This window comes from Phoca vitulina, unplaced genomic scaffold (genome assembly GCF_004348235.1).
Source record: "Phoca vitulina isolate PV1807 unplaced genomic scaffold, GSC_HSeal_1.0 scaffold8, whole genome shotgun sequence".
Lineage (NCBI taxonomy): Eukaryota > Metazoa > Chordata > Mammalia > Carnivora > Phocidae > Phoca > Phoca vitulina.
The window spans coordinates 37,093,405-37,113,095 of NW_022589711.1; the positions used below are offsets into that span (position 1 = coordinate 37,093,405).

The window sequence follows — 19,691 nt, forward strand, 5'->3', positions numbered from 1 at the left end:
AAAGGTCATTCTGTGGAGAAAAGGGAGGGCTACATTTACGGGGTCATTTTCGGCATCATGGTTAATGTGTGGATTTAACTGTGTACTTCCCATTAATTTTATCAAACCCATGTAAGGAATAAGAGAGACGAAAGATCTTGGAAGCATTCAGGTTCTTTAGAATCTTTAGAAACTAAGGACAGTGGTTACATAGCTTGGCTCTTTGGGGATAGTTTCCATTTCCAGTATTCTGCCTAGTAATTGCACTTTGCCGTGATAGGTCTGGGAAATATTGGCCAACATAGGAGCAAGTCGTTCTGAAGAGCTACACTCTCAATTTTATTTATTTTAGAGAGAAATCTTCCCGAAATGTAATGGTAGAGTTAACTGGCTATTCCGTCTTGAGTGCCCTGAGCTGCGGACTGGCCTTGTCTGGTGTGGAGGTTGAGTAGATGGTGGACAACACAATGACCTCAGAGTCAAATGGTCCTGTTCAAATCCAGGCGCCAACCCTCGGCATGGATACTCTGACAAATCTCCAAATGCCTCTGAGGTATACAGCCCTACTTACCTCACTGTGCTGGTGTTGACATAAATACATATGAAATCACTTTGCAGACCACCAAGGGTGGTGTGGGAACACTTGCATGGTATTCTTATTTTAAAACTATCCTCTCCCCCCGTCCCAATTAAATGGTTCCATACGCATTTTTGAACTCTCAGGTCAATTTAAAAAATAGCTTTCTCTTTCTTTGTTCTCAGTCTGTTGGCTGAAACCCTTCTTTCTCCTCAGTTTACTGCTTTGATTTGCTGTTGGCTTAGAAACCAAACGTCCAAGCTTGTGAAAAAGAGTAAGGTAAATAAAAATATTGTTATTAACTGACCATATGAAGTATTCCTCTATAAGTAATGTCTATGGGCCTGTGACATCTCTTTGGATAGGGTCTTGTTTTGGTTGGTACTAACTGCTCTTGACAAGTGAGATGAGATGCATTAGGGTGTTTCCATCTGTCCCACCTCATTACTGATTGCCTAGTGGAGGCACCCACCTTGGAGAAGAAAGTCCTCTGTACCCTTCCATAACCCAGAGTAAAGCCCAAAGCCTTTGAACCTCTCTAGGGTCATTGTTCAACATCTGGACTATGTATCAGGGTAGGAAATCTATTTCTTAAAATTGAGTTAACTTCCAATTAAAACATAGGCCTTGACTGTGTTTCCATTTTTCCTATTAGGAAGCAGAAGAGGTCTGAGGTGTCACGGTCATAATGGCAGTGAAAACAATCGGCGTGTATTCGGTGTTTAGTATGTGTCAGGCTCAGTGTTAGTGTTTCATGATCTGTTTTATGAAACACTATCTCATCAGAAACCTTTCTTCATGTGTTTATAAACATAAAAGGATATGTTCTGAAGCACATGATGGTAAGAAATGGCAGTTTTGTTCAGGAATCCCTTCACAAATTTCTTAGCCAATGTCATTGGTCTTTGAACTCTTTTTCCCTTAGTTATTCACAAACGTTTTGGCCTAGCTCTCTCTCCTCTCAACTCCTCTGATTTCTTTCCTTTCATTCTCATGGATGGGACAGTATGGTCAGTAGCATCACAGGGTTAGAAGAGAAGGAGTTCACTTTTGGACAAACGGGCGAATTTGGGGAAGCCTCATTCCCAAATGATGCATTTAGGCTATGTATGGTGTTTATGTAGGTACATTCTTTGGAAACGAGAGATTCCCTAAGAGAGAGAGTCATGAGTGTTATTTTTAGCTGGAACATTTCTGTCAGCTGTAAACATGCTTGAACTCAAGCTGGTCTTTGCCATCTATGTGCTTTGAGTATACTTTCTAGAGGCTACGATAGGCTGGTCAACTATCTTTTAAAACTTATCCACCTGTCACCTTTAATGGGCAGCTTGCCTTCTTAAGTTCCAGATGGTGTTTTGGCTGCTAGGAAGTTGAAACTTTATGTTAAAATGCTCTTGCTGTTTGAAACTTTCACCTTCTTACAGTGTGTTTTTCCTCTAGGCAAGGTCACTCTGAAGGCTTTTTGCTTTCACAACCTTCTAATCTGACTATAAATGGATTCTTCACAGTTGTTATCTTCCCCTTCATAGCATGCATCTGTATGCTGTTTGCATGCATGTAGTATTGGTTCAGCTGTTCATTATCTGTATGACCCTGGGCTTTCTAAGTCTTCCTGGGTTCGTTCCCCCTTCTGAAAGTGAGGAGCTGGACCAAGCACTTGCCATGGCCCTTTGCAGATTTAGTGGCCTTCTGCCCATCCTGACCCACAACCCGTGAGGACTCTAGTCTAGGCCTTGTCAGCACATGACCTGAGGGCAACCTGCTTCAATCACTCACTGCATTAGCAGTCCCACATTTTAAATAGGACAAAGTACCCTGTTCCCTTCCCTGCCACAGAAAATGGTATGATAGTTAATGAGGAAAAATGTTTGCAAAGCACTTGGGAGCTCCTTAAAGGAAAACGCTCTCTATAATTATTAAGGTGCTGTGTTGGTAGAGCATAGGTATTTCAAGAACTGTCTTACTAAATGGGGCTTATTTTCAGATTAATCAGGCAGCCACAACTTTCATTTATACGTATGTGTGGATTTGAAACACTATCACTCAGTAGAAATGTTAATATTTTTCTTTCTTGTTATTTTCCTCCATATTGCTTATAGGGACCCCCAAAAGGGCTTTCAACATTATGCATGAAACAGATGAGGTCTGCTAATTGTTGCTTTCAATGTGGAGAAATGAAGAGTTAAGATGAGTGGAAGTGGATGGCTTTTCAGGTCTGAGCTTATAGCCAGGAATGGCAAGTCCATCGTTGTGTTAGGAAGAGACACAAAGTCCAAAGCAGACACTAGAATTATTACACAAGGGAGGAGGTCATATAAGCTCCTTCCCTTTAAACCGCTCCATTTTGGGCTACACAGATGTGGGAGTCAGATATGAATTCCATTTCCTTGGCTGAGTGACTTGGGTATGTTACTTAACCTCTATAAGCCTCAGTTTCCTTATCTGTAACTTGAGAATAATACAGTAAGTACCTGTCTTGTGAAGGTATTTTGAAAATTAAAGAGATAAAGCACTTAGCACAGAGTATGTGATCATCTGAAGGCAAAAACTCAACTGTTCTTTTCAGTAGAAAGGAACTGATGATAAATGAAACCAACTGAGAAATAACTTGCATTACACGGGGAAGCCAACTCAGGATTTAAAAAAAAAACAACTTTCAGATAATCAATAAAGCAAGTGATTATATTGCAGCTATGTGATTCAGAGTTAAGGGTATAGTCTGCTCTCAGTTACATATGCTAATCAAAGCAGCGGTACTATGAATAAAATATTAGTAAGTAGCTCTGACAGAGGGGTTCTGAGCAGGTGACAACTGAGCTCTGGAGCCCAAGAAACAGCACAGCAAGGGGATAAACTAAAGGGGCAGCAGTGTCCTTTACAATTCCAACCGTGTGGAGGGAGTGGCCAATGCAGATACTTCTCTCCAGTTTTTGATGCCTGTTCTCTAAAGAGCCTCTTTTCAACTCCTTGTTGTGGACCAGCACTGACACTCTACCAAGACTGACAAGTTAGGAAGAAAAAAAGGAAGAGACATCTTGTTAGGTTTGTAGATACAGAGGGCCTGCCCAGTTCAAGTAAAAGATATCCGACTGGGCTGAGACACCCCAACTCTGAAGAGTGACTTCTGTAGTGGGGGGCTCAGCAAGAACCCACTGATTCTGCTGATTCTTTCTCATTCTAATCCGGCTTCTCCTGGCTTGCAGAAAGTACCGTGAATGCTGCTGGCGGGATGTTTTTCAGAAGCACTGTTCCCACCTGTCTCTCCCATTCTCTTGGTCTCTCCATCATCTGCTCTAGCACAACTCCCTCCTCTTCAGGTGAGTCTGGTGAGGGGCCAGAAAACTAAGACTGGGAGCTTGGGGAGAAGGCAGGTAGCAGGGAAGGAAGAGGAAAGTATGGGTTGGGGAAGGTGGCCACCGGTGAGGAAAGCAGAAGGAGTCCCTGAATGGAGAACGTCAAGGTGGGAACAGAAAATGGGAAAGGTTCGGTGGCAAGAATGGAGGGGTGCTCACACAAAGTCGCAGAGAGCTTTCACTGGCTGAAGAGTCTGCTCTCCACCGGAGAGGTCTAGTTGAAGGGAGGCCTACGCCCCCAAGATATGGCTGGGGTGACTCCCTGCCAGCCTTTCTCCAGTGCTGAGGGTGTGATCCTGGGGGCCAGTGTGGACTGTGGGGCCAACTGGGAGGAGGGATTGCCTACTGGGGGACACGCTGCATTCACACAACATCTGCGGCTTCAGGGACAACTAACATGTTTCCGTGTGAGGCAGAATTTTGAAGATCTCAGGGAACTTCATCTATGTTACTTAACTTTTCTTACACCTTTATGAGTGGGGTAGACATGAATGTCCCCAGAAGATGGCATCTCCATTAGAGAGGTTATCCAACAAGTCAGTAACAGATGAGAGGATGATACCAGCCTCGCCAGATTATCACCTCCTCCTCCTGTTAACGATTTCCTGCGCTCTGGATTCTGCTGCAAGATGTATGATGTTACTATAACATATATGTTCTTAAATGGCTTTGATGATTTTACAGTATTTATGGTTAAGTGCTTTCTCAGAAATAATGTTATTTGATTCTTAGATCAACCATGTAAAGTAAATATTATTAAGATCTATATGTTTTGTGGCAAAAACATTAAGGCTCAGATTGACTATGGAGCTTATTTAAGGTCACTCAGAGAGTGGTCAAACCAACGCTTTCTTACTTCACATCATATACGTGTTGAGTGCTCCACTGGCTTGATATAAATAATAGCCCAAATTCTGGATGAGGATTATCACATTATTATCTTGATCCCAGTATTTTTATACTATTTCTGACATTCTTATGTTACTACTATTCCTATATCTTTTTATATCAAATTCATGGCTGAAATAGCTGAGCTTCTCAAGGTAACAAACAAAATTATCACCTAGGTAGAGGACACTAATGGACCAAAAACAGTCACCAATAAATGGGCTGTTGATAGTATGATTCAGAAAAAAGCCCAAACATCTACCATTGTTAGTGAAGAAAACACAAGTAGAAATGCAGATACAATAAATTCTCCAGCAAATAAAAAAAGAAAAAGAAAGAAAGAGAAATTTAAGTCTTGCTAGAAAATAATGCATTTATGTATAAGTCCCTTGAATTAAATTCTCCTGGAAAGCATGCCCACATTTCTGAACATTCATTCACTTACTCACTCAAAAGGTATTTGTTAAGCAACTACATATGCTAGACTGTATTCATATGTAGATTTTATTTATTTATTTATTTATTTATTTTTAATTTTTTTTGGTTTTTAGGTAGGCTCCATGCTGGGTGTGGAGCCCAACGTGGGGTTTGAACTTACGACCTTGAGATCAAGACCTTGGAGTTGGACGCTTAACCGACTGAGCCACTCAAGCACCCCCATATATAGATTTTAAAGCAAAAAGTCCTAAGATTGGGTCTTAAAAGAGAGTTCTACCTGGATAGTATTGCAAAATAAAATGCATGACACCCAGTTAAATCTTTCAGAAAAACAATGAATAATATTTTAGTCTAAGAATGGCACAAATACTGCATGGGACATACTTAGGCTAAAAATACACTTGTTTATCCAAAATTCAAATTTAACTGGACATCCTGTATTTTTGTTTGCTAAATTTGGCAAGCCTCTACCTGGTGGTAAGTAAATCCTCCAATGCCATCCTGGTTATTTGATTCATTTCACTTATCAAATATTTACTGAATGTTTATTATGTGTAAGATATTATGCTAGGTATATTGAAGTATAAGATACTTATCTATCTATCTGTCTATTTATCTATCATCTATCTACCTATCACTTGTTTCTGGCTCACGAGTTCACATTATAATGGGGAGGTGTAGAGATAACCATGTAATGATAGTACCCGTAGGTACTTTAAAGTGCCTGAAGGCGAACATTTGCTGTGGTACTTGTGCGGTTTGAGACTTAGCTTACCTCTCATTCATGAGGTATTTGCCTCCATAATATAATTTATCCACTATAAAATCCAGCTGTTGTTTTCAACTGGTTTTCTTCTTCCAAATGCATAGGTTCTTCTGAGTGGAATTTTAGAGAACAATGTTATGTAACAAAAGCCACCTGATGCCAGCCTCGTCATCGCCCAGCCTTCTAGGGAAATGATTCCCAACCTACTGTGAATCAGGGCTCATTGAAACAACAGATTGGTGGGTGCCATCACAGTGTTTCTGATTCAGGTCTGGATGGGCCTGAGAATTTGTATGCTGCCGGTATGGGGATCACGCCGTGAGGACTACTGCTCCACGGTTATCTTAGAATTTTCCCTATTGCTTGCCTTCCGTATCCACATTGACACCAAAGCTTGCCCTTCTCTGTCCTCTATCTTTCCTTCCATTCCCATTCCTTCTACTTGTTTTTCCTCTTGAGGGGAGGGGGCATAGAGGAGCCTGCTTGGTTCCATGACAGGATGGTTTGTGTCATCTGTTTTTCTCTGATTCTCTTATTTTCAAATACATCCTTAACTCTTGGTTTTGTATCTCACAACTTTTATGAAGCTGTAGTAAAGGGAACTTGAGACACTCCTAGGAGAAATGGAGTACCACTGTGGCTTGTTTGGGAGGAGATAGAGTGGTTAGGTGAGAGATACTCTTTTACTCTTAAAAAAATCATTAAGGAGTGAAAAAAAAATGCTGTTATAAAGGAAGTTCAGGGGAAACCCAAGAAGTATCACGTGGCTTCAGTGTTTGAATTCCATAGAGGAAGGAAATCTGTCAAGAGCTTATTATTCAGAGATATGAGATACAGCAAAGAAAGTCAATGTCTCTTGGGTGGAGGGGGCTCAGGTAATAATGACGATGGGTTTTTTTTTAAACATTAACTAGTACTTTACCTTTTATAAAAAGCTCTTTTTTAAAAGATTTTATTTATTTATTTGACACAGAGAGAGAGAGACAGCGAGAGAGGGAACACAAGCAGGGGGAGTGGGAGAGGGAGAAGGAGGCTTCCCGCTGAGCAGGGAGCCAGCTGGATGCGGGGCCTATCCCAGGACCCTGAGATCATGACCTGAGCCGAAGGCACACACTTAACGACTGAGCCACCCAGGTGCCCCTATGAAAAGCTTTTAAATGCACCATACCTTTACAGCTACTCAAAAGGCAGGAAAATTATTATTTCCATTATAAACACAAGAAACTGAGGGTTATAAAATTAAGTGATTTGCTTAAGGCCACACAGCCAATTAAAGGGACCAAAACTGAACTCAAATAATCAAATTGCAGTGTAACTGTCTTTCACTTATGTCCCCACTCTAAGTTTCAGTGTTATAATCATTATGGAATATGCTTTACAGCCAAGGGCTTTCTGGTTCTCTACCGCGGAGCTTAGCTCCAAAGTCAATACAACAGACTACTTATTTGTTTCAAACACTTCCTTTCAGTGAATATGTGGATCATTAACATAGAGCTCCACAGAATTTTATTTGGAGTCCACGTCTCAGAATAGATTCTCTGCAGTTGTGGATAGTAAGTTCTATTGACATTAAAGTTGGAGTAACTGAAATGCAAATCTAGGTAGCATGCATAATAGCCATGATGCAGAGAACCCAAATCTCTTTCCTTTTAGCTCTATCAAGCTACTGTTTCTTAGTAAGATTCTTTTAGATTAGGTTATCCGTAAGAATACCAAAGCCATCCCTACTCTTCCCAGTATCCGTGGTACTTTCTAGAATCTTTTTAGACTGACATTTAGACTTTTTGCTCTGGCTTTTTATCACTTCCACTGGGCTCTTGTGAAGTTGGGAGGCCCTGTTTTTTTTATGTTTTCCTAAGAAATTGGAGAGAACTTTGTTTTGAAATGGAGGCTGCAATGAATCCAGGTCCTGAATTACTTCCATATGTTCAGGCTGTCTTGCCTTTTGAAAAATCTAGACCAATTGTTCTTTCACTTTGTTAGGTTATGGACTCCTTCAGCTAGACAAAAGTCTTGATAGACAGATGGCCCTTCCAAATTGCCACTGCCAAATAATTCAGGGTGAATGGGAAGACTTTCACTTCTTTTAAATGAGGTGCTCAAGTGATATCTGTGTATTCTTAATTGTTCCCAGATGTGGCCATGTTATACACACCTATACAAAACCTTCATATTTTACTGAGGACCTTCATAGTTTATTAGAGATCTGAAGGCTACACTTTGAGCATAACTCAGATTTATAAAATGACTTTACTTGTAGCTTTTGTATCTATGATGTCTAAATGTACAAACCCATTGCTGGTTTTTTCATGGGCAAATCTAGTTATTTGGGTTAACCACAGAATTCTTTAGTGAATCCATTGGATGAATGTGTTTATATAGCAAAAAGACAATTTTTGATAGTGCCCTGAAAATTTTGTATTGCAAATTTAAAGCCTTATTTCAATATGTGATCTCATAGAGTATGTGAATTTTATTTCCACTAGGTCTACTAGAAGAGATGCACAGGGGTGGCGGGGGGGCAGGGGGGAGGAGAATAGAAATGTTTATGGATCCAAGACCAGTGAAGTGAACTTTGGCTAACAAGACACTTTGGCTAAAAGAGACACTGGTCTCTTTTTCCTCCCTAATCTTTAATTTGATGGTTTATATGACAACTATTCAGAAGAAGAAAGGAGAAACTAAGTGAGAGCACTCTGTAAACCATAATGTGCCACATAACTAGAAATATTACTATTTGATCAATTTACCAAATAATGATGATACCCATACCACATAGAAAATTGCCCTTGATTGATCTCGGGTTATCAGTGCATTCACATTTACCTTAAATAAACATAGTGACTTACCACTACCTGATTTTCTTCCTAAATTCAGTAGTGAGTTACTATGTTGATTTGGAGTTGTGAAAACTGTCATTCTTAAGAACAACTGATTCACACAAAGGCACATACACAGATGTACCTAATGTCTTGACTTAAGTTGACTGCGAAGAAGGCAAAGTTCATCGAAAGTAACGTTCTGTTTTAGTTGTTCACCTCCATGTTGGGTACCTTGTCTCAGTGTCTGTTATTTTCCTTCCTTTCTATTTACCAACTTAAATTTATCTGCCTTATGTCCTATCCCCTAGATTCCTGCTAGCTGATCTGAGAAACAAGGTTGCTCAGAAGAACTAATCTGTTTTCATGTATTGTAATTCTACTATGTAACTTTCTCTGGCAACTTATTTGTCATTTAACAGGGGTGTTCTGGAACCAGAGGTACACCAGAAGAGGGACTCATGATAGGAATTTCAAATACGGTGATCATCACTGGGGTAGGTATTTTCAGATATGAGAGAATCTATGTGAAATCATATTGTATGTATGGTCACTTATATGGAGGAGCATCCGTGAAGTTCTCACTTCTATGTCTGTCCTGTTATTGAGCTGGAAAAGGGCACTAGCTGTGCGATCAGGAGATCTTAGCTCTAGAATCACGGAATTCAGAGATGAAACACCATCTCACCCCACTACTCATCTAATGATCGAGGCCCCTTTACATCATCCCTATGAAATGATCATCCACTCTCTCCTGGAACACCTCTAATTATAGAAACTCAGTCCCTTTGGAGGCTGTCTACCCCATCTTAGAGCAGCTCAGACTGTTAACAAACCTTTTCTTTTATTTAGTTGAAAGAATCTCCTTTATAGCTTTCAATCATTGGTCCAGTTCTACCTTTTGAAGCCAAACAGAACAAGCTTAACATCTCTTTCCTCCTAACCATTTAAATAAAGCTAACTGTGCTAATGTTAGCTACCATTTATAGAGTGCTGATGATGCGCCAGGAGTTGTTTTAAGAGTTTCATATATTAATTCACTTAATCTTGAAAACGACACTCTAAGAAGGATGTATTACTGTTATTCCCATTATATAGACAAGGAAACAAGTGTAGAAAGATTAAGTTATTTTCTCAAGGTGACAAAGTTCAGTAGTGGCTAAGTCTGATTTCAAACCTGGGCAATGTAGCTCCAGAGCTCCAGCCTAACTACTACATATGCTGCCCCAGAAGCTCAAATACTTGGATGTTATATGATGCTCTGAGTCTTCTTTTTTGCAGGTTGAACAGCCCTCGGACCTTCAACCATGATATGCCATGGTTTTGCATTCCTTCATCATCCTAATTATACTCCTCTGACTATGTCCCAGTCTATTGTCTTTTTAAAAGTTAGTGCCCAGACCAGACTGTGGTCTCTAGATGTTGAAAATAAGAGAAAAAGCAATAGAAAATAGAGTGAGCCTATCACTTCTCCATTTCGGGGACCACAAATGCAGCATAAGCTTGCATCAGCCTTGTTGTGGTCTCTTCAAGCTGATGGTTCATACAGAACTTACTATAGACTGAAACTCTCATCCCTGTTCTGCCTCTATGACTTTGGTCTGTAAAATGAAGTGACTGGAGTATATACTCTCCAAGGACATTTCCAGTTGTAAACACCTAGAATCAAAGACCGTATTACAAAGTTCCATGTATGTAAGGGATATTGTGCCTGCAAATTCCTTGTCAGACTTTTTCCCATTTGGCCCTTCTCCACTGGGTTTCTGTGATTTTGTATTTTGGTGGCAGATGCTTTATGCCTACAGTGGGGGTATTGTTGGGGCTTCTAGAAGATGGCTGGCAGTGGGGTCTCCTTCAAATCTGGAAGATGTCTCCAAACCCTCCCTTGTACTTGCCGTCCTGCCCTTCCCTTCCTACAGCCCCCTCACACCCATGGCCTGCTTCCGGGCCTCCAGAGGGGCCTGCACACTCACCTGTGTGTACGAACATGTGCTTGACGTAGTTCTGTTTGGCGGTGAAAGTCTTGTTGCAGAGAGTGCACTCGTAAGGCTTTTTTTCGCCCTGCCCACTGGCTGTGCTGTGGCCTGCGGATGGGGCCAGGGGCTGTGGCGCTGGCAGCTGTGCAGTAAAGGTCGACAGGCCAGGCTGGGACACTGTCACAAACTGGGTCTGCTGGCCTGCCAGGGGCTGTGGCAGGCTGAAGAGGAAAGGCTTGGGGCCACTGCCCGCGGGCTGGGTAGTGAAGAGGGCCGGCAGGTAGGTGTTGCCGGCTGTGCCAATGACCTGTGTGTTGCTGGTCAAGGTCAGAGGCATCCTCAAGTTGCTGGTGAGGGTTTCTGTCTGGCGTAAGTAGAGCTGGGTACTTGGCAATGGCTGCCCAATGGACGTGTTGACCGAAGGCTGCTGCAGGACGCTCTTGTCGGAGCTGTTGCTGACAGTGATGACCGTGTTGTCCATCTCCACCTCGTTGCTTCTTTCCGGGGAGGAGGCACCTGTCTCTAGCTGGTGCGGCTGTGGGCCACCCTCGGCAGGAGCTTCCGTGGCCTGCTCGGCTTGGGCAGGTTCGGCCTGGCCATCCCGCGCCGCCCCGGGCCCGAACTGCTGCTCCACCGAGTCAGGCTCGGTGCCTATGGAGGAACTGACGCCCGAGTCGAAGCTTTCGCCCTTGGGCTCACTCTCAGTGCCCTCCGCTTGGTCGGTGTCTTCCGTGCACTCCTCGGATTCGTTGCGCTCCAGGATCTGCACCCTTTGCTGCCCATAGTAGTCGTAATCGTCCTCCATCTCCTGCTTAATGTGGATGTTGCCCACCAGGGTCTGGATGCGCACGGGCCGGGGCTGCTTGCGGCAGTGTGTGGTTTCGGGGGTGGTGGACAGGTAGCGCTCCATCTGCTGAGAGCGCTCGTGGATGCGCGTGATCCAGCTGGGGTCTTCCATGTGGTGGTCACGCGGCAGGCCGAGTGCAGTCTCATGGTGGCTGACCACCGCACCGCTGTAGAAGGAGCGCTCCCCGCTGCCATTCTGCATGGAGCATGCGTAGAGCGCCGAGTAGATCCTGTCCACGCTGTGCTGCGGGTGGCTCTGTAGGTAGCCCGACTCGGTGTCGCTGCTCTGGCCCGATGTGCCTGACTCGGGGGTGCCCCGTGGCGTGTCCTGGCCTGAGTCCTGGATCCCCGGGAACACATCGCCCACGTTCTGCGACACGATGCGCGTGCACTCATCGATGACTGTTTTGATCTGCAGGATGCTGGCGGCCGTGAGGATCTGCAGGGCTTCCGACTGCGAGACGCGCAGCACGCCGCTGTACATGAAGTCAATGAGCTTTTGCACCGACTGCACCGACACCACGGACGGGATCTCGATGTCGCTGTAGCCCAGCAGCAGCTTGTCCTGGAAGAAGGGGCTGCCGGCTGCCAGCACGCAGCGGTGTGCGCGCAGCATGCTCCCGTGGATGCGCACCGTCACGTCACAGAAGTGGCCACGGTTGCGCTGCTCGTTGAGGGTCTCGAGCACGGAATTGCTGAAGTTGTGAAGGTTGATGCTGTGAATGCGCTCGGTCATCCCCTTGCAACTGATGTCACCTGCACGGTGGCAAGACAGACACAAGACAGGGTGTGTGGGTCAGAGCTAGCTGACTGCATTCCTAACACCCAGGTCTCAGGTGGGTCACGCTCATGGCTCCTGGAAGCACCCCCACCCCCGACCTTGCAGACACAAGTGGGCTCTGTGGCGAGATGGACGTGCTTTGCACAGGGATGGGGCTGCGGGTGTGACGGCCTATGGGAACGAGGCCTTGGATTTGGCTCCAACAATACCCCTGCTATTTTGGGTACTGAATCCCTATTAATGCCCTAGAGCTTCAGCCAGGGTTGCCAGTTGAAGTAGGACAGCCTAATAAACAGATGGGTCATTTGCCTGCTCTTCCTACAACTGCAGCACATAAGACCTGAGAAACAAATGGAAGACTGGTTCTCCTGGAACGCTCTATCTCTACTTTAGACAGGTCGAAGCCGAGGTCCTTTGGGAAAGCTTACATTTTCCCCAGTTTTTCAGAGTTCCTGATTTTATTCATAGCAACAATATTCATAGTTAAAAAAAAATAAACTCCTTTCCTATTTATTACTTTATATGTATATTTCTCAATCCACACCATGTATGCAAAAACCCTTGGAAAATGCAATCCAGACTAAGATATCCCCCAAAGAGCTGCCTCCACGTTTTCCACTTGAGGGACAGGCTCTAGGATGCTGTCTGCTGGCTAAAAGGGTGCTCACCCACTGCTTTCTGTATCTACACACTCTTGTCATCTCCAACGACCTGTCTGAGGACTTTCTAAAGTGGTCGTATGTGACATGGGTCGTTTTCTGCATTTCCTGAAGCTTAACAAGGAAGGAATGTTCAAAAGGTCGGAGATGGCAGCACTGAACTGGGAGACTATAATACACCAGGTGATCACATTTAGTGTTCAAACTGGGCATGTCTGAGAGTGAAAGGGAGCACTGTTGATAATTAGGTGAGGACAGCAGGACTAAACCAGGAATGGGCTGTGTGATCCCCCTAGGCAATACTGTGTTCTATGCACTTGCTACAGGGAAGTATCAAACGGCTCCCAGTGGGAAGACAGCAGTCAGCTACGTGGAGGCTGTCCATAGCCTGACCCACTGCCACCCTTATACCCTGGGCTCTGCAGACAAGGGATAACGGTTACATTTGGATCACAGATTGAGAATTAAAACCGGTGGCAAGAACACTAAGGCTTAGGGCTTTCCTATTTTTCTACCTTACTTCTCAAATGGCTCTGAAGAATCCCTCTCTCCGAACCATTCTTCATTTATATTTCCCATTCTTGCCTTCACAACTGAATAATCAGCTCGAGAGAGGCCAAGTAAGTGGGCTTTCACAACCAGGTGGCCCAAGCACTGATTGCTGGCCTGTGACCGGGATCCCCGTGTCTTGTGAGAAGTAGCCCCCAGAGGTAATGACCTGCAGATGGGAGGAATGCCCACATCCTCAGGTTCTTTCTCCTCTGCCTTAGGAGAGAGGACCGGTTCAGGAAAGTCTGAGCTCCACCAGCTCTACCTCGCTGCACTCAATCTCCTCATGCTGCCTGAGCTCTGTCGGTGTGACTGCATCCTTTTACATACTCATTTATTTCCTTTGTTCCCATCTTTACATTTAGTCGGCCTCACATATATCCAGTTAACTTAATACATGCCTAGAGGCTCTATCTTCACTTTCAGTCATAGGATTTGCACTGATTTTTACATAAGAGATTTCCTTTTTGTCCTGACTTCCATTAGGTCTGTGATGTGCCGAAAATATTGCATTGGGCTCCAGTTTCTACTTTTTTCACTGTTGTAAAAACAAACTGTCATTGCCAGATTAAAGAATCATGGTGAATCCTCTCTAACTGTGTTAATACAAAGTACAACCCCAGAGGAAGGTTCCAATAACCCAGGAAGACGTTCAGGACATCAGTCAGCAGACCAAATTCTAAGTCCTTGCTGAGTCCCCCATGCACAGAGAGCACTATAACAACAAGAGCAAACATTCCTTTTTTTAATGCTTACTATGTATTACCAGATTATTTCATTTAATCATCACAGCAACTCTTATCACGTAGGTATTATTATAATTTTAAAGATTTTACTTATTTATTTGGTACAGAGAGAGAGAGAGAGTGCACTAGCAGGGGGAGTGGCAGAGGGAGAGGAAGAAGCAGGCTCCCCACTAAGCAGGGAGCCCAACCTAGGGCTCGATCCCAGGACCCCGGGATCATGACCTGAGCCCAAGGCAGATGCTTAACCGACTGAGCCACCCAGGAGCCCCACGTAGGTAGTATTATTATCCCCATTTAAAATGAGGAAACTGAGGCCGTACAAATTAAGAAACTCGCTCAAGGCCTCATAGGCAATGGGTGGTAGAGCCGGCATTTGAACTCAGCGGTCTGGCTCTAGAGTTTTCACTCTGACCTGCTTCATTGTATTGCATGCTTTGCCCTAAATGAAGTCTGGCCCTTGGGTGTCCATAAGTCCACTGTAAAGCTCTATGAAAAAGTCTGTTCAGTATGTTCTCCAGCTGCTTCTACACCTACCCTTGAATTAGCATGGTGTTCATGTTTCTAGGCCTTGGGACGTCAACATAGTCTCAGTAAATCTAACGTAAAGACATCTTTTTTTTTTTTTAAGTTTACAAATGGAACAATGCAAGAGATAAAACATCGTGTCCTGGCACTAAAATGTAGAGTTTTCAGATATGGTTTTACTATCACTAAAGTTTTTTTTATTTAAGTAAAACAGTAAGCACTAAAAGTGGATGAGTCTGATAAAATCACTATCTCTGAGGAGGATGGATTTATTAAGTAACTTTTTTCCACACAAGTGAAAACACTCTTTAAACACACATTTGCTCTTAGCACCAGTCACAGCAACATCACCAGATTTGTCATTTATGATGAAGAGTTGTCTTCCTTATGATAACTCTGGGAAGAAACTCTACAAGTATCCTAATAATATCCATGTAGCATTTCACAGTGTACAAAACTCTTGCACATACAACATCTTAGTCTTTCCTTAAAAGCATCCTATATGTTCTTAGGACAAGTCCTATTATTATTATTTGATGTAAGAAAAGGTTGAGGCTATCAAAGTGTTTAAGTGACTTACCCTAAGTTTTACACAGCTAGTAAGAGGCAGGGTTGGGATTAGAACCCACACCCCTGGATGCTTTTTTTTTTTCACTCCGTAACACTGGATTGCTGAAGAATGAAACTCAGATTGCCTAAAGATCTAAGGCCATCCTAATCCTCAGGACATAGAAGAAAAGATAAAAACACTGAAAGTGATGATGGAGGTTGCTTTAGAGAGGGAAATGGTCAAGCAAAAGGTGTCCTCATACTACACACACTCATACACACACGCACACACTCACAATCTCATGAGAAAAATTCAAAGTGCTTGTTTGACTGAACTGGCTGAGTCTATCTAAACAATCAGGTAACCCTATAGAGATAATCACAAAAAATTGTGAAATGGTCTGAATTATGATTACTGCAGGAATGTCACCAACTTCATTAAAAACCACAGAGACAAACTCAAACCTGCACACATGTACAACCTGACCCGGCAAGCCTAGTTGGATTTTTATAGACACAATTTTTAAACATCTCCCTGAGTACACTGGTCCCACACTGCAGCGAGCAGCCATGAAAGGCTGAATGGGCTTTGCTGATACGGGTTCAGATGTGATGGGGGACCCTGCCTCTCCATTCAGGCGCGCCTGGTTCCTCCCTCACACAATGCTGAAGCAATTCTTTCCCAGGCTTTCTTTTATATTTAACACTAATACAGTGGGAAAAAGTTTCTGCCACAGCAAGGCAATGTCCAGGCTTTTGTGAAGCAGGTCCTTTCATCCAATGGGCATTAATGTATAGATTCCAATGGAATAAATCTGAAATACTCTACTGTAGAAGATTTGTTCCCCATTGAAAACAAATCTTGATTAGATGGTTATTCAGGGACTGTATAGGAAGGAATGGTGTGAAAATGCTAACTCCATTCTTTCCTAGATTGGCACTGAATAGGCATTTGGGCTATTCAAAAAAAAAAAAAAAAAAAGAAAGAAAGAAAAAAAAAAAGGAAACACCAACCACTCTCTCAACTCTACAAAACCATACAACTTTACAAAGATTATGTATATTTGGGGACGCCACCTCACCCAAAAAATACCACCACGGTGGTGTGAACATAGAACCGATGAGATAAAATGAAAAGAGTGATAAAAATGGTTCTCTGTGTGTTTAAAAATAATAACCGGCCTCCTTTCCACTAGAGTAAAAATATAGAGTCAGCCTGAGATGGCATTCACTAGAAACACGCAAGGAACCCTACCACCGAGAGTGGTCATGTATTCTGAATGACTGTGTTCTGTGAGCGAGCACAATACTGATGGGGCTGCAGTGGGGTAAGGACCGAAGGGAAAATCGGCTCATGGTGAAAGAGGTGATGGGGGGCCTGGCTCCGCCTTATAGGAACCCAGCTCCTGCCTGTCTCTTAAACTGCCGGTGTCCGGGGATAGGACTTAGCACGAGAATAAAAAACTGCTTGTGTGCAGGGGGAAAATGAACACGAAAGGAAACATCAGGCAATACAATCTCCTTTAATTAGGTGGGAAATCCAGTCCTTCCTCAGCCCGGATATATAAAATGAGACCAGGGCAAGGGTGAGGTGCTACCGAGGGAGATGGGAATCTGAAGTCTCTGTGATTTGGGAGGAAACACCAGCTCTCAAATTAAAACCCACATGAATTCCGGTCAAGTCAACACGTCTAAGTCAAATGGCAGGGCCGAAAAGCCCTGGAGCTTTCAATCTGGGCCACCAGGCTCACATGAGGTAAGTGGGTCAGCTCATGAACTAGGGCTGGGGTGGCCAGGCCTCCGCAGCCCCATCTCTCGTATCACACTCTTTCCCACATCGCACGTTGATGCCTTTACCGTGTTGAGGTTGCCCTTTCATATGTTAGGGGATTAGTGATGGTCCTAAGCTACTGTGTGTTGGTGCTACTTACCAAGCTGGTCACGCTAGGAAAGACCCATTCCTCTCCTGAGGAAGCAGGGATGCATGTGGCTACTCAGGTCCCTTCCTCCCCAAATCTACATCTGTTGCCCCTGCCAAGGCCAAGACCTCAGTCATGTCCACTTCACCTATATGCTGGGGTGGGGGGCAACTGCTGAGCCTCTGCACGACAGGAGGCTAGAGCTTGCTCATTCACGGCTTTCACTGTCGGAAGCACCTGGCCCGATGCATGCTTTCTATCTTCCTGGCATTTTCACAATCTCTATGAGACAGGGAAACTGAAGGACTCCAGAAAAACCTGCTTTTTGCTCCCTTTCCTGCTTCTATTCTTGCTAGGACCTGCACCCCTGCCCTACACGTCCCTTAATGTATGTCCCCCTTATAAGGGACAAGGAGTTGGTGATTTCTTTGGAGTCTCCCAGCACAACAGATAGCATCTAAGGAGTGACCAGGCAAGGCCATCGTGTGCGTATTCCAGACCACTGGTGCTAGACATCTCGACATGTCCCAAGACCCCCAGGCTCCAGGGAATAAGTGACTTATGGTGGACATCTGAACTCTGTCCTTGTTCTGACCAGTTCCTGGATGCCTCAGAGGAACGTGCATCAGACCACAATCGTCAGTAAAAAGCCCCCAGACCCAAAGCAAAGACAAGACTCCCTCCTTTCCTTTCTGAGTCTCCCAGACACTCCGACTGTTACCTGCACTCTCTCTATACCTTCAATTAACTCTGCTTTCACCTCCTGCTGGCTTGCGTTTGATTTCTATCCTGAGCGCAGCCAGGGACCCTCTTGGCTGATCCTGCGGGACTGCCTCTGGGTCCATGAACCAGCCCGCCAGCATCATTTGGCGGGTGGCTGGGGGCACTGGGGAAATCACTTACACAAGTGGAAGGTGGCAGGCAGGACAAGACTCTTCCTCTTACCCTGGCTCCATACTCCTAGCACAGCCCAGCTGTCCTTGTCGCTGGAGGTGGACCATGGCAGGGTCATCAGCCTGCGGGAAGGAGAGCTGCACTGCCTTATGCACCGCACCCCTCCTGGGTGTAAAAGGGGTGTTTGGGCTGTCGCCCGGTGGTGAGACTTGACCTCTATCTTCCCGATCGCCTAAGCCCAAGGTACAGGAACCATTAGAGGCTGTCTTCTTTGTTTCCCTTCTTTTCTTTCTAACCATTGGTAACATAATAGTTTTCATAAAACATAAATCAATTGTTCAGCTTTCAGAAATTTGACTTTTAAGCATATTTTCTGGAAGACACCACCTATGAACGCTGGGAACAGTCTGTATATACTTTTGTAGTCACTGCTTATTATTTTAGGTGGCCAGAAAGAGTCAACTTCCTAACTCGCTTAAAGTGTTTACAACACCATTCTATTTATGATCTCAGTACTGTAGTTGGGTATGTCTTTCCTATTCCTTGAACTTTCATTCAGACATCTGCCTCAGAGTTTTCATTCATTCTGGAGTACAGTTTAAGTATCGAAAGTTCCTTAGGAAGTGTATGTGTGGGCTTTAGGGGTATCCCTATTTTTTCACGAATGGGCATGTTCCTACTTTCATAGGGATAATATGGTCAGTGACTTTCATTAGAATCTCAAAGAGGTCTGTGTTCCTCCCCAAATTAAGATGCATGAATTGAGAATCCAGTATCTCTCCTTAGGCTGCTCTTAACTACTTTGAGTAATCAGAGCCTCTGAAACCGATGGTGCCCTCATGCCTGCATCTGATGTAGCAGGCCGGGAGCCTGGTACTTCCCATTTACTTCAATTATGTGATCAACTCGACAGTCCTAGCCAAAGTGCAGCAGTTGCCTTTCTGAAGAGAATGACTTAAAAATAAAAAGAGGATTGAAAAGGAAGAGAGAAAGAAGAGAACAGAAATGATAAAGTACTATGCTAGCTGAGATCTGGAGGAATGTAACAGAGCTAGATAGTTGGACAGTCGGTGAGGCCAAACACAGGTCTTTCTTTATCAGGGTGGATCCCCTTCAACGGTTAACACAAATCCATGGAAGAACTAGGAACCATCCTTTAATGTTTTTTGACTGTGAAAAATGAGATATTGCAGTATAAATAAATACAAACTTAACATGCACTTCTTTTCTTCTTCTTCTTTTTAAGTAAATATGTACTTCTAATCTAGCCAACAAGATAGACTTCACCTGAAAGCTCTGTGGTACGTCAAACTGGTGGTTGGCTTTTCTTTCTTTCTCTTTCTCCCTTCTTTCCTTCCTCTCTTCCTCCCTCCCCCTCTCTCCTTCCTTCCTTCCTTCCTTCCTTCCTTCCTTCCTTCCTTCCTTCC

General features: G+C 43.9%; 1 protein-coding gene across 19 annotated transcripts in view; it reads right to left on the minus strand.

Moving 5' to 3' along the window:
- The window catches only part of ZBTB20 (zinc finger and BTB domain containing 20), a 797,562-nt gene that overhangs the window by 25,049 nt on the left and 752,822 nt on the right, over positions 1–19,691 (minus strand). For all 19 annotated transcript variants that reach the window (XM_032406586.1, XM_032406581.1, XM_032406599.1 and 16 more), the window contains one exon: positions 10,794–12,398. In XM_032406586.1, coding sequence (XP_032262477.1) covers positions 10,794–12,398 — 1,605 coding nt within the window. The remainder of the gene's footprint in view (positions 1–10,793; positions 12,399–19,691) is intronic.